The following is a 15073-nucleotide window of genomic DNA, read 5'->3' on the forward strand; positions in this document are numbered from 1 at the left end:
CGCCTCATAAGACACCGCTTCTGATGAATGACAGAGAAGATGGTTTTTGGGATGAACAAGCACATCATTACAGTCATCCCGCAGCCCCTATTACCGGGCAAAGCTCCAATGAGTAACATGAGCAAATTTGTAAAGTTTCAATAAAAAAAATTATTTTTCTGACCAACTGTGTCTCATTAAGCACAACCAATAACAAACAGACACAACGAGCTGGATTTTTATTGAAGAGGCGGGTAGGAGGCGGGACTACAACTTTTGGGGTTGTAGTCCCGCCTCCATCGAGTTGTAGCCAGCCCACGCGATTTAGACTTGATTGACCTTGTTGAGCCCGCCCAGCGGGCTGAGCAGCCCTGTTCCTGGGACTAGGGACAGGGTCACTGGCAAGGCTTGGAAGCTAAGCAGAGCCAGGCCTGATTAGTACCTGGAGGGGTGACCATCAGGGAAGACCAGGTGCAGAAGGCCACGGAAGGAGCCCCGAGGAGGGGTGGTTGGTGAGAAGGTCACGGAAGGAGCCCCGGGAGGGGCGGCTGGTGAGCAGGTCCGGGCGTTGGGCTGAAGATTGTCGGACAGGAGGAATGGTGGAAATGGAATGGTGGCGCGCACAGACGCAGCGGCTTTGCTGCTCCCAGGACGGTGCTATTTACGTTTAATGTTAATGTTATTTGTACTGGACTCATGGGAGCTTGCAAGATCACATTTCGTTGTTCATGTACTTGTACAATGACAATAAAGTTGAATTATTATTATTATTATTAAGGGCCACCCGGCAACAGGTGACGTCACAGATTGAAATTTCATCTGTCAAGACCTTTTGACAGATGAAATATCAGCGTTTCACAGCTGTTTGAAGCTGTCAAACACTGACAATCTGTACTCCAGGTTAACTCCTTCCTCTCAAGATGATTTAGAGATCTCCCCAGTACAGGAAGCAGAGGCTGCAGCTTTTGACAGCTGGTGGCCATTCTGCTTTCTGTGCCGGTGAGATGAGGGACTCCCGAGACCTGAAGGAAGGAAGGTTGTAAAGGTAAGTAAAGGTTAGTAGAACTTCTTTAAACACTTTACACAGACCAAGCACACTTACCTCTGCACCCATCACTCACCTGAACACCGGACTTCTCAACCCCTCCAAGCCCTTCATCCCGACAGCCCGCCTCGCCAACTTGGTGTGGTTTGGAGCCGCCGAGAATCCCACACTTCAACAATGAAAATAGGGATTAGGCTAAAAACTGCCTGTTAACTACCTGTTAACAGGCAGTTAATTGGCACTAATCCCCTTCCCGTCTCGGGGAAGCGGGTCCCAGTGCGGGGCGGGTACCCGCCTCCTTTGAAACTGGCATGGAGGCAGGATGGGGTCGGGACCCCTGAATTTGGGATTTTAAACCCCCACACGCCTCCAATCCCGACTCCACGGCCCAATGAAAATCCAGCCCAACAATTCATTAACAAACAAAACTAGTTCTTAGCACATCAGAATAAGTCTTAAAGTGAACAATATATTTACATACACATCCAACTTTGGGACAAACATTCCCCCCATTTGTTAGAGAATTTTTAGTATGCGCCCTTCTAAAATAATCTCCCTCCCCTGCGCACTTCCCCCCCCTTCCCACCCTACTGCTCCTCTGTAATGTGGCCCAAGTGGCTGCAGCAAGGCTGGTGGAAGGCTGCTGAAAGTTGGATCCAGACACTGCAGATGGCCTTGAAGGACGCCCTCGACCAGCTCTGGGCCTGGAGGGCCTGGCTGCAGACTGCACCAACTCTGCATGGGTGGCAGCAGTCTGGGCTGGCTGGGTTACAGGCTGTGGCAAGTACAATTGCGGAGTGGCAGTGGTGGGAGCAGGAATGCTGTCATCCTGAGAGAGGACAGCACCTTCCTGCTCGACCAACACACTGCCACTCCCCCGGGGCAGAACCTCAGCATCCGGAGCAATCTGCTCGAGCACAGATTGCTGGCCTGCTGTGGCACCGTCAGATCCCCGGTGGACAGTGGTCGACCCAGCTACGATGACAGCAGTCAGTGCTTGCGTGGTATCAATCGGAGACTGCATGAGAGCAGTCTGAGACTGGATGACACCAACCAATGACCCGATTCCAGCACTAAGTCATTGCATTGCCACGGCCTATGCTGCAATAGATGCTGCCACCTCACCCATTGCATGGGGTCGGGGTCCCCACGGTCTCTGTGCAAGTCAACCATCCTCTGCAAAGAGGCAAGGATGGGCTCGAGGGTTTGCGCACAGATGACGGCTGTGCTGGCGGCGGACTCCTCGCTCCTAGGCAGTGCATCCATGCTCTCGGGCACCCTTGCCATTGCACCCTTGAGCATCCACAGTGCCAACCAGAGCCATCAATGCCTGGTCGCTAAACCGGCAAACTCTCTCCCTGGGTCTCTGAGTAACCATGGTAATTGTTGTTGAAGATTTGCACCTCCTTGCAGGCCCAGGTCAAACGCAGCAGTGATCAGGGTGAGGCTGTGCAGCATGATGGACCCTCCCCTTTAAGAATTAGAAGGCCCCTACAACCCTCCCTATCTCTAACCTCCTCCAGCCCTACAACCCTCCTGATCTCTGTACCCCCTTCCAGCCCCTACAACCCTCCCTATCTCTGTAACCAGCTACAACCCTCCTTATCTCTGTAACCAGCTCCAACCCCTACAACCCTCCCTATCTCTGTAACCTCCTCCAGCCCCACAACTCTCCCTATCTCTGTAACCTCCTCCAGCCCCACAACCCTCCCTATCTCTGTAACCTCCTCCAGCCCTACAACCCTCCCTATCTCTGTAACCTCCTCCAGCCTCTACAACCCTCCCTATCTCTGTAACCTCCAACCCCTACAACCCTCCCTATCTCTGTAACCTCCTCCAGCCCCACAACTCTCCCTATCTCTAACCTCGTCCAGCCTCTACAACCCTCCCTATCTTTGTAACCTCCTCCAGCCCTACAACCCTCCCTATCTCTGTAACCTCCTCCAGCCTCTACAACCCTCCCTATCTCTAACCTCCTCCAGCCCCTATAACTTCCTCCAGCCCCTACAACCCTCCCTATCTCTGTAACCTCCAGCCCTACAACCCTCCCTATCTCTATAACCTCCTCCAGCCCCTACAACCCTCCCTATCTCTCTAACCTCCTCCAGCTCCACAGCCCTCCCTATATCTGTAACCTCCTCCAGCCCCACAACCCTCCCTATCTCTGTAACCTCCTCTAGCCCTACAACCCTCCCTATCTCTAACCTCGTCCAGCCTCTACAACCCTCCCTATCTCTGTAACCTTCTCCAGCCCTACAACCCTCCCTATCTCTGTAACCTCCTCCAGCCCCTACAACCCTCCCTATCTCTGTAACCCCCTCCAGCCTCTACAACCCTCCCTATCTCTTAACCTCCTCTAGCCCCTACAACCCTCCCTATCTCTAACCTCCTCCAGCCCCTACAACCCTCCCTATCTCTAACCTCCTCCAGCCCCTACAACCCTCCCTATCTCTAACCTCCTCCAGCCTCTACAACCCTCCCTATCTCTAACCTCCTCCAGCCCCTATAACTTCCTCCAGCCCCTACAACCCTCCCTATCTCTGTAACCTCCAGCCCTACAACCCTCCCTATCTCTATAACCTCCTCCAGCCCCTACAACCCTCCCTATCTCTCTAACCTCCTCCAGCTCCACAGCCCTCCCTATATCTGTAACCTCCTCCAGCCCCACAACCCTCCCTATCTCTGTAACCTCCTCTAGCCCTACAACCCTCCCTATCTCTAACCTCGTCCAGCCTCTACAACCCTCCCTATCTCTGTAACCTTCTCCAGCCCTACAACCCTCCCTATCTCTGTAACCTCCTCCAGCCCCTACAACCCTCCCTATCTCTGTAACCCCCTCCAGCCTCTACAACCCTCCCTATCTCTTAACCTCCTCTAGCCCCTACAACCCTCCCTATCTCTAACCTCCTCCAGCCCCTACAACCCTCCCTATCTCTAACCTCCTCCAGCCCCTACAACCCTCCCTATCTCTAACCTCCTCCAGCCCCTACAACCCTCCCTATCTCTAACCTCCTCCAGCCTCGACAACCCTCCCTATCTCTGTACCTCCTCCAGCCTCTACAACCCTCCCTATCTCTGTAACCTCCTCTAGCTCTACAACCCTCCGAGATCTCTGTAACCTCCTCCAGCCCCACAACTCTCCCTATCTCTCTAACCTCCTCCAGCCTCTACAACCCTCCCTATCTCTAACCTCCTCCAGCCTCTACAACCCTCCCTATCACAGAAACAGAATCACAGAAACCCCACAGTGCAGATAGAGGCCATTTCGGCCCATCGAGCCTGCACCGACACATATCCCACCCGATCCCCGTAACCCCTACACCAACACATGTCCCACCCTATCCCCGTAACCCCATGTATTTAATCCCCCTAACACTAAGGGTCAATTTACCATAACCAATCAACCTAACCCGCACATCTTTGGACTATCTCTAACCTCCTCCAGCCTCTACATCCCTCCCTATCTCTAACCCCCTCCAGCCTCTACAACCCTCCCTATCTCTAACCTCCTCCAGCCTCTACAACCCTCCCTCTAACCTCCTCCAGCCCCTACAACCCTCCCTATCTCTAACCTCCTCCAGCCCCTACAACCCTCCCTATCTCTCTAACCTCCTCCAGCCTCTACAACCCTCCCTATCTCTAACCTCCTCCAGCCCCACAACTCTCCCTATCTCTCTAACCTCCTCCAGCCTCTACAGCCCTCCCTATCTCTAACCCCCTCCAGCCTCTACAACCCTCCCTATCTCTAACCTCCTCCAGCCTCTACAACCCTCCCTATCTCTAACCTCCTCCAGCCTCTACAACCCTCCCTATCTCTAACCTCCTCCAGCCTCTACAACCCTCCCTATCTCTAACCTCCTCCAGCCTCTACAACCCTCCCTATCTCTAACCTCCTCCAGCCCCACACTCTCCCTATCTCTCTAACCTCCTCCAGCCTCTACAGCCCTCCCTATCTCTAACCCCCTCCAGCCTCTACAACCCTCCCTATCTCTAACCTCCTCCAGCCTCTACAACCCTCCCTATCTCTAACCTCCTCCAGCCCCGACAACCCTCCCTCTCTCTAACCTCCTCCAGCCTCTACAACCCTCCCTATCTCTAACCTCCTCCAGCCCCACAACTCTCCCTATCTCTCTAACCTCCTCCAGCCTCTACAGCCCTCCCTATCTCTAACCCCCTCCAGCCTCTACAACCCTCCCTATCTCTAACCTCCTCCAGCCTCTACAACCCTCCCTATCTCTAACCTCCTCCAGCCCCGACAACCCTCCCTCTCTCTAACCTCCTCCAGCCCCTACAACCCTCCCTATCTCTAACCTCCTCCAGCCCCTACAACCCTCCATATCTCTGTAACCTCCTCCAGCCTCTACAACCCTCCCTAACTCTGTAACCTCCTCCAGCTCTACAACCCTCCGAGATCTCTGCGCTCCTCCAATTCTGGTCTCTTGGCCATCCCCCAATTTTTATCGCTCCACCCTTGGCGGCCGTGCCTTCAGCTACTGAGGCCCTAAGCTCTGGAATTTCCTTCCTAACCTCTCCGCCTCTCTCTCCTTTAAGACATTCCTTAAAACCTACCTCTTGACCAAGCTTTTGGTCATCTGTCCTAATATCTCCTTGTGTGGCTCGGTGTCAGATTTTGTATCCGATTTACGTTCCTGTGAAGCGCCTTGGGACATTTTTACTACGTTAAAGGCGCTATATAAATACAAGTTGTTATTTTTACAGGTGGGAGGGGAGAAATGGGAAAGGAAGGAAGTTTTTGGGAATCGGGTGGAATATTGAAGGAGCTAAACGAAAGTGCTCACCCTTTTTATATTCGTTCCTGGGGTGTGTGCTTCGCCTGCAAGGCCAGCATTTATTGCCCATCCCTAATTGCCCTTGAGAAGGTGGTGGTGAGCCGCCTTCTTGAACCGCTGCAGTCCATGTGGTGAAGGTACACCCACACTGCTGTTAGGGAGGGAATTCCAGGATTTTGACCTAGCGACGATGAAGGATCGGTGATATATTTCCAAGTCAGGATGGTGCGTGACTTGGGAGAGGAACTTGCAGGTGATGGTGTTCCCATGCGCCTGCTGCCCATGTCTTTCTAGGTGGTAGAGGTCGTGGGTTTGGGAGGTGCTGCCGAAGAAGCCTTAGCGAGTTGCTGCAGTGCATCTTGTAGATGGTACACACTGCAGCCACGGTGTGCCGGTGGTGGAGGGAGTGCCAACCAAGCGGGCTGTTTTGTCCTTGATGGTGTCGAGCTTCTTGAGTGTTGTTGGAGCTGCACTCATCCAGGCAATTGGTGAGTATTCCATCACACTCCTGACTTGTGCCTTGTCGATGATTGCAAGGCTTTGGGGAGTCAGGAGGTGAGACACTCGCTGCAGAATACCTAGCCTCTGACTTGTCCTTGTTGCCACCGTATTTATGTGTCTGGTCCAGTTAAGTTTCTGGTCAATGGTGACCCCCAGGATGTTGATGGTGGGGGATTTGGAGATTGCAATGCCGTTGAATGTCAAAGGGAGGTGGTTAGACTCTTGCTTGTTGGAGATGGCCGCCTCGGCACCGGGTTCAAAATAGTGGACAGGAAGCTGACACGTGTTTGAACCGTCACCAGCCACGGCTAACTTTGACCTCGCTCTACAGCTAACCCTCTCGCAATGTACAGCAGTATAGCTCTGCACCTGATTGGAATATCACACAGCACAGCAGTAGGCCATTCGGCCCATTGCACCTGTGCCATCTCTTTGAAGGAGCTATTCAATTAGTCCCACTCCCCTGCTCATTCGCTCTTTCTGCATAGCCATGCAAATTTTGCCTTTTCAAGTATTTATCCAATTCCCCTTTTTGAAAGTCATGATTGAATCTGCACCGCCCTTTCAGGCAGCGCATTCCACATCACAACAACTCGCTGCGTAAAAACATTTCTCCTCATTTCCCCTCTGGTTCTTTTGCCAATTATCTTAAATTTGTGTTCTCTGGTAACTGACCCTCCTGCCAATGGAAACAGTTTCTCTTTATTTACTCAATGAAAACCCTTCATGATTTCTGAAAAATGGCAGAACTGAATGCACAGCCCAGTCCCACACCGGGTGTGAGATCAGCTAGCACAGCACAGGCCGGGGATGGGGCCTGGGCCTTTCCTGCGGTGTGTGTGCGCATGGGGGGCCTCCGTATCTCTCCTCTGCTCCCGATAACCCCCAGGCCCTGTGGCCAGCGCAAAGCTGGCGGACCCCACCTGACACAACTGTTGCCCCATTCACTCTCCGCCAGGAGGAGCTGGACATCCGGACTCTCCAGACCAAAAACCGGAAGCTGGCCGAGGTCATTGATCAACGACAGAGCATCGAGGATGAGCTGCGGGAGCAAATTGAGAAGCTTGTGAAACGGCAAGCAACGGACGATGCCACCCTCCTCATCCTCAACCGCTACTGGTGCCAGGTACAGTGAGAGCTGTCAAACCAAACACTCCCAGGGCTAGTACACCACGGGTTAGATACAGAGTAAAGCTCCCTCTACACTGTCCCATCACACACTGTCCCATCAAACACTCCCGGAGCAGGTACAGCATAGGTTAGATACAGAGTAAAGCTCCCTCTACACTGTCCCTTCACACACTCCCAAGGCAGGTACACTATAGGTTAGATACAGAAAAAAGCCCCCTCTACATAGTCCCATTACACACTCCCAGGGCAGGTACAGCACGGTTCAGATTCAGAGTAAAGCTTCCTCTACACAGTCCCATCACACACTCCCAGGGCAGGTGCAGTACGGGGTTAGATACAGAGTAAAACTCCCACTACACTGTCCCATCAAATACTCCCAGGGCTGGTACAGCACGGGTTAGATACAGAGTAAAGCTCCCTCTACACTATCGCATCAAACACTCCCAGGGCAGGTGCAGCACGGTTTAGATACAGAGTAAAGCTCCCTCTACACTGTCCAATCAAACACTCCCAGGGCAGTTACAGCATGAGTTAGATACAGAGTAAAACTCCCTCTACACTATCCCATCAAACACTCCCAGGGCTGGTACAGCACGGGTTAGATACAGAGTAAAGCTCCCTCTACACTGTTCCATCACACACTCCCAGGGCAGGTACAGCACGGGTTAGATACAGAGTGAAGCTCCCTCTACACTGTCCCATCAAACACTGCGAGGGCAGGTACAGCACGGGTTAGATACAGAGTGAAGCTTCCTCTACACTGTCCCATCAAACACTCGCAGAGCAGGTACAGCACGGGGTTAGATACAGAGTAAAGCCCCCGCTACAGTGTCCAATCAAAACACTGCCAGGGCAGGTACAGCACGGGTTAGGTACAGAGTAAAGCTCCCTCTACACTGTCCCATCAGACACTCCCACGGCAGGTACAGTACGGTTCAGATACAGAGTAAAGCTCCCTCTACACTGTCCCATCAAATACTTCCAGGGCAGGCACAGCACGGGTTAGATACAGAGTAAAGCTCCCTCTACATTGGCCCCATCAAACATAGCCAGGGCAGGTACAGCACGGGTTAGATACAGAGTAAAGCTCCGTCTGCACTGTCCCATCACACACTCCCAGAGCAGGTACAGCACGGGTTAGATTCAGTGTTAAGCACCCTCTACACTGTCCCATCAAACACTCCCAGGGCAGGTACAGCACGGTTCAGATACAGAGTAAAGCTCCGTCTACACTGTCCCATCAAATACTCCCAGGACAGGCACAGCACGGGTTAAATACAGAGTAAAGCTTCCTCTACATGGTCCCCATCAAACATAGCCAGGGCAGGTGCAGCACGGGTTTGGTTCAGAGTAAAGCCTTCTCTACACTGTCCCATCGAACACTCCCAGGGCTGGTACAGCACGGGTTAGATACAGAGTAAAGCTCCCTCTACATTGTCACCATCAAACATACCTAGGGCAGGTACAGCACGGGTTAGATACAGAGTGAAGCTCCCTCTACACTGTCCCATCACGCACTCCCACGGCAGGTACAGCACGGTTCAGATACAGAGTAAAGCTCCCTCGACACAGTCCCATCAAACACTCCCAGGGCAGGCACAGCATGGGGTTCGATACAGAGTAAAGCCCCCGCTACACTGTCCCATCAAACACTCCCAGGGCAGGTACACTATGGGTTAGATACAGAATAAAGCCCCCTCTACAGTGTCCAATCAAACACTGCCAGGGCAGTCACAGCACGGTTCAGATACAGAGTAAAGCTCCCTCTACACTGCCCCATCATGCACTCCCACAGCAGGGACAGCACGGTTCAGATACAGAGTAAAGCTCCCTCTACACAGTCCCATCAAACACTCCCAGGGCAGGCACAGCATGGGGTTAGATACAGAGTAAAGCCCCCGCTACACTGTCCCATCAAACACTCCCAGGGCAGGTACACTATGGGTTAGATACAGAATAAAGCCCCCTCTACAGTGTCCAATCAAACACTGCCAGGGCAGTCACAGCACGGTTCAGATACAGAGTAAAGCTCCCTCTACACTGTCCCATCAAATACTCCCAGGGCAGGCAGAGCACGGGTTAGATGCAGAGTAAAGCTCCCTCTACATTGTCCCCATCAACCATAGCCAGGGCAGGTACAGCACGGGTTGGATTCAGAGTAAAGCCTTCTCTACACTGTCCCATCAAACACTCCCAGGGCAGGTACAGTTCGGGTTAGATACAGAGTAAAGCTCCCTCTGCACTGTCCCATCACAGACTCCCAGAGCAGGTACAGCACGGGTTAGATACAGAGTTAAGGTCCCGCTAGATTGTCCCCATCAAACACACCTAGGGCAGGTACATCACGGGTTAGATACAGAGTAAAGCCCCCTCTACACTGTCCCTTCACACACTCCCAAGGCAGGTACACTACGGGTTAGATACAGAGTAAAGCCCCCTTTACAGTGTCCAATCAAACACTGCCAGGGCAGGTACAGCACGGGTTAGATACAGAGTAAAGCTCCCTCTACACTGTCCCATCAAACACTCCCACGGCACGTACAGCACGGTTCAGATACAGCGTAAATCTCGCTCTACACTGTCCCATCAAATACTCCCAGGGCAGGCACAGCACGGGTTAGATACAGAGTAAAGCTCCCTCTGCACTGTCCCATCACACACTCCCAGAGCAGGTACAGCACGGGTTAGATTCAGAGTAAAGCCCCCTCTACACTGTCCCATCAAACACTCCCACGGCAGGAACAGCACGGTTCAGATACAGAGTAAAGCTCCCACTACACTGTCCCATCAAACACGCCCAGGGCAGGTACAGCATTGGTTAGATACAGGGTAAAGCTCCCTCTACACTGTCCCATCAAATACTCCCAGGGCTGGTACAGCACGGGTTAGATACAGAGGAAAGCTCCCTCTACACTGTTCCATCAAACACTCCGAGGGCAGGTACAGCACGGGTTAGATACAGAGTGAAGCTCCCTCTACACTGTCCCATCAAACACTCGCAGGGCAGGTACAGCACGGGGTTAGGTACAGAGTAAAGCTCCCTCTACACTGTCCCATCAAATACTCCCAGGGCAGGCACAGCACGGGTTAGACACAGAGTAAAGCTCCCTCTACATTGTCCCCATCAAACACTCCCAGGGCAGGTACAGCACGGGTTAGATCCAGAGTAAAGCTCCCTCTGCACTGTCCCATCACAGACTCCCAGAGCAGGTACAGCACGGGTTAGATTCAAAGTTAAGCTCCCTCTACAGTGTCCCATCGAACACTCTCAGGGCAGTTACAGCACGGGTAAGATACAGAGTAAAGGTCCCGCTACATTGTCCCCATCAAACACACCTAGGGCAGGTACAGCACGGGTTAGATACAGAGTGAAGCTCCCTCTACACTGTCCCATCAAGCACTCCCAGGGCAGGTACAGCTCGGGGTTGGATACAGAATAAAGCTCCCTCTACACTGTCCCATCAAACACTCCCACGGCAGGTACAGCACGGTTCTGATACAGAGTAAAGCTCCCTCTACATTGTCCCCATCAAACATAGCCAGGGCGGGTACAGCACGGGTTTGATTCAGAGTAAAGCCTTCTCTACACTGTCCCATCAAACAGTCCCAGGGCAGGTACAGCATGGGTTAGATAGAGAGTAAAGCTCCCTCTGCACTGTCCCATCAAACACACCTAGGGCAGGCACAGCACGGGTTAGATACAGAGTAAAGCTCCCTCAACATTGTCCCCATCAAACATAGCCAGGGCAGGTACAGCACGGGTTAGATTCAGAGTTAAGCTCCCTCTACAGTGTCCCATCGAACACTCTCAGGGCAGGTACAGCACGGGTTAGATACAGAGCAACGGTCCCGGTACATTGTCCCGATCAAACACACCTAGGGCAGGTACAGCACCGGGTTAGCTACAGAGTAAAGCCCCCTCTACACTGTCCCATCACACACTCCCAGGGCAGGTACACTACAGGTTAGATACAGAGTAAAGCCCCCTCTACAGTGTCCAATCAAACACTGCCAGGGCAGGCACAGCACGGGTTAGATACAGAGTAAAGCCCCCTCTACAATGTCTAATCAAACACTGCCAGGGCAGGTACAGCACGGTTCAGATACAGAGTAAAGTTCCCTCTACACTGTCCCATCAAATACTCCCAGGGCAGGCACAGCACAGGTTAGATACAGAGTAAAGCTCCCTCTACATTGTCCCCATCAAACATAGCCAGGGCAGGTACAGCACGGGTTTGATTCAGAGTAAAACCTTCTCTACACTGTCCCATCAAACACTCCCAGGGCAGGTACAGCACGGGTTAGATACAGAGTAAAGCTCCCTCTGCACTGTCCCATCACACACTCCCAGAGCAGGTACAGCACGGGTTAGATTCAGAGTTAAGCTCCCTCTACACTGTCCCATCAAACACTCCCAGGGCAGGCACAGCACGGGGTTATATACAGAGTAAAGCCCCCTCTACACTGTCCCATCACACACTCCCAGGGCAGGTACAGCACAGGTTAGATACAGAGTGAAGCTCGCTCGACACTGTCCCATCAAACACTCCCAGGGCATGCACAGCACGGGGTTAGATTGAGAGTAAAGCCCCCTCTACAGTGTCCAATCAAACACTCCCAGGGCAGGTACAGCAGGAGTTAGATATAGAGTAAAGCTCCCTCTACACTGTCCCATCAAACACACCCAGGGCAGGTGCAACACGGTTTAGATACAGAGTAAAGCTCCCTCTACACTGTTCCATCAAATACTCCCAGGGCTGGTACAGCACGGGTTAGATACAGAGTAAAGCTCCCTCTACACTGTCCCATCGAACACTCCCAGGGCTGGTACAGCACGGGTTAGATACAGAGTAAAGCTCCCTCTACATTGTCCCCATCAAACATACCTCGGGCAGGTACAGCACTAGTTAGATACAGAGTGAAGCTCCCTGTACACTGTCCCATCAAACACTCCCAGGGCAGGTACAGCACGGGTTAGATACAGAGTAAAGCTCCCTCTGCACTGTCCCATCACACACTCCCAGAGCAGGTACACTACAGGTTAGATACAGAGTAAAGCCCCCTCTACAGTGTCCAATCAAACACTGCCAGGGCAGGCACAGCACGGGTTAGATACAGAGTAAAGCTCCCTCTACACTGTCCTATCACACACTCCCAGGGCAGGTACAGCACGGGTTAGATACAGGGTAAAGCTCCCTCTACACTGTCCCATCAAACACTCCTAGGGCAGGTACAGCACAGGTTAGATACAGTGTAAAGCCCCCTCTACACTGTCCCATCACACACTCCCAGGGCAGGTTAAGCACGGGTTAGATACAGGGTATATCTCCCTCTACACTGTCCCATCACATAGTCCCACGGCAGCTACAGCACGGGTTAGATACAGAGTGAAGCTCCCTCTAAATTGTCCCCATCAAACATACCCAGGGCAGGTACAGCAAGGGTTTGATTCAGAGTAAAGCCTTCTCTAAACTGTCCCATCAAACCCTCCCAGGGCAGGTACAGCACGGGTTAGATACAGAGTAAAGCCCCCTCTACACTGTCCAATCAAACACTTCCAGGGCAGGTACAGCACGGGTTAGATACAGAGTGAAGCTCCCTCTACACTGTCCTATCAAACACTCCGAGGGCAGGTACAGCGCGGGTTAGATACAGAGTGAAGCTCACTCTACACTGTCCCATCAAACACTTGCAGGGCAGGTGCAGCACGGGGTTAGATACAGAGTGTAATGAAATCTCTTTGTCTTGCCTGTATTCGTTTTGCACTCATGTATATTACCCTCCCCCACACGGTGTATAGTTTCACTTCCTCTTCCCTGACTAACCTGGAAGGTTCCAGGTCTTGGCTCTTGGCTCCGCCCCTGACTTCTCTTACTTAAAGATCCCAGGATCTGTATGACTCATTCCTGTGAGCCAGTCAGTGTGTTGAGATGTTAGCTCTGATCTTAGTGATTAAAAGCCAACTTGTTAAAGTCTATAACTTCTAGTTTTGTGGTTATTGAAGGCACATCAATTTTAATCACTAAAGAATACTAGGATGGATCGACTCCTAAAACCAGAGCATCTGGACTTGGATCCACATTCTGCTGAAGCATCAAATCAATTTGGACACTGGCTCAAATGCTTTGAACTCTTCGCGAGGGCCTCATCCGCTAGCGAGGTTGATAAACTGAGTCTACTGACTACTCGCGTTAATCATCGGATTTATTCGTTCATCCGGGACGCCACCTCTTACACGGAGGCCATCACTATCCTGAAGGCCCAATACCAGAGGCCAGTAAACGAAGCGTACGCCAGACATCTGCTGGCTACACGCAGGCAGCGACCTGAGGAATCAATGGACGATTTCTTACAGGGCCTAAAGGACTTGGTCCGGGACTGTAACTGCAAGGCCGTGACGGCCAACGTGTACTCTGACGAATTGGTCCGCGATTCCTTCATCACGGGCCTCAAATCGAATTATATCCGGCAGAGACTGCTGGAGAAGGAGGTCCTGGACTTAAAAAAGGCAGTGGCCACTGCGCGATCGCTGGACGTGGCCCAGAAAAACTCTGACTCTTACTCTTCCGGCCATGCGGCCCTCACCGCCTCGTGCACGCCGAGCGGGCCGCCATCTTGGAATCAGCCATCTTCCCCATCCAGGTCTCAGACCAGCTCTACACCGCCGGAGTCCCCACACAGAAGTTCACCCAGGAGTCCTAGTACAGCGGCAATGTCTCGAGGCCCGAAATGCTACTTCTGCGGCCAGGCCAAGCACCCCAGAAGGACGCTACATGCTTCAAATGTAAGAAAAACGGGCATTTTAGCAAAGTCTGCAGGGGGAATCCGATTTCCAACTCCGTCACCGCCTCGTGCGTGCCGTGCGGGCCGCCATCTTGGGATCCGCCATCTTTTCCCGACTCAACGGCCGCCCAGGGCCCAACAGTGGCTTCGATCACGGTGGGTCAATCCAGGCCACACCCGTTGACAAAATCTATGATGGACATACAGGTAAACGGGAATTTAACAAAATGTTTAATTGACTGTGGGAGTACCGAGAGTTTTATCCACCCTAGCCTGGTACGGCGGCACTCATTAACGGTAACCCCTACACGGAGCAGAATTGCTATGGCTGCTAAGCCCCACACTTCGGACATTTTGGGCTACTGTGTGGCAACACTGACTGTAAAAGGCACGGACTACAAGGATTTTAAACTCCTCGTGATGCCAGAACTCTGTGTTAATGTAATCTTGGGCCTGGACTTCCAGTGCCACCACGAAAGTGTCACGCTAGCATATGGCGGGTCCCAGCTGCCACTCACAGTCTGTGGCCTATCAACCTTAAAAATCAGCCCGCCCTCTTTATTCGCTAATCTCGCTCCGAACTGTAGGCCCATAGCGACCAAAAGTAGACGGTACAGTCTGGAAGACCGACACTTTATCAAGGCGGAAGTGGACAGACTCCTGCGGGAAGGCATTATTGAATGCAGTACCAGTCCGTGGCGTGCCCAAGTAGTCATAGTTAAAAATAGCGAAAAGAAACGGATGGTAATTGACTACAGCCAGACTGTTAATATTTATACCCAGCTGGACGCCTACCCTTTACCCCGCATATCAGAAATGGTCAACCAGATTGCGCAATACCGAG

At 52.4% G+C, this 15073-nt stretch overlaps 1 protein-coding gene across 1 annotated transcript in view; it reads left to right on the forward strand.

Moving 5' to 3' along the window:
- LOC147095523 (E3 ubiquitin-protein ligase BRE1A-like) overlaps positions 1–13538 on the forward strand; it is a 35184-nt gene extending 21646 nt beyond the window's left edge. Inside the window, exons 2-3 of the mRNA XM_085974648.1 lie at positions 7274–7441; positions 13451–13538. Of these exons, the coding sequence (XP_085830774.1) occupies positions 7274–7441; positions 13451–13465 (183 nt within the window). The 3' untranslated portion in view covers positions 13466–13538. The remainder of the gene's footprint in view (positions 1–7273; positions 7442–13450) is intronic.
- The last annotated feature ends 1535 nt before the right edge of the window (positions 13539–15073 follow it).

This window comes from Somniosus microcephalus, unplaced genomic scaffold (assembly GCF_052327205.1).
Source record: "Somniosus microcephalus isolate GS21.2 unplaced genomic scaffold, FLI_Smic_1.0 unresolved_chr1, whole genome shotgun sequence".
Classification (NCBI taxonomy): Eukaryota; Metazoa; Chordata; class Chondrichthyes; order Squaliformes; family Somniosidae; genus Somniosus; species Somniosus microcephalus.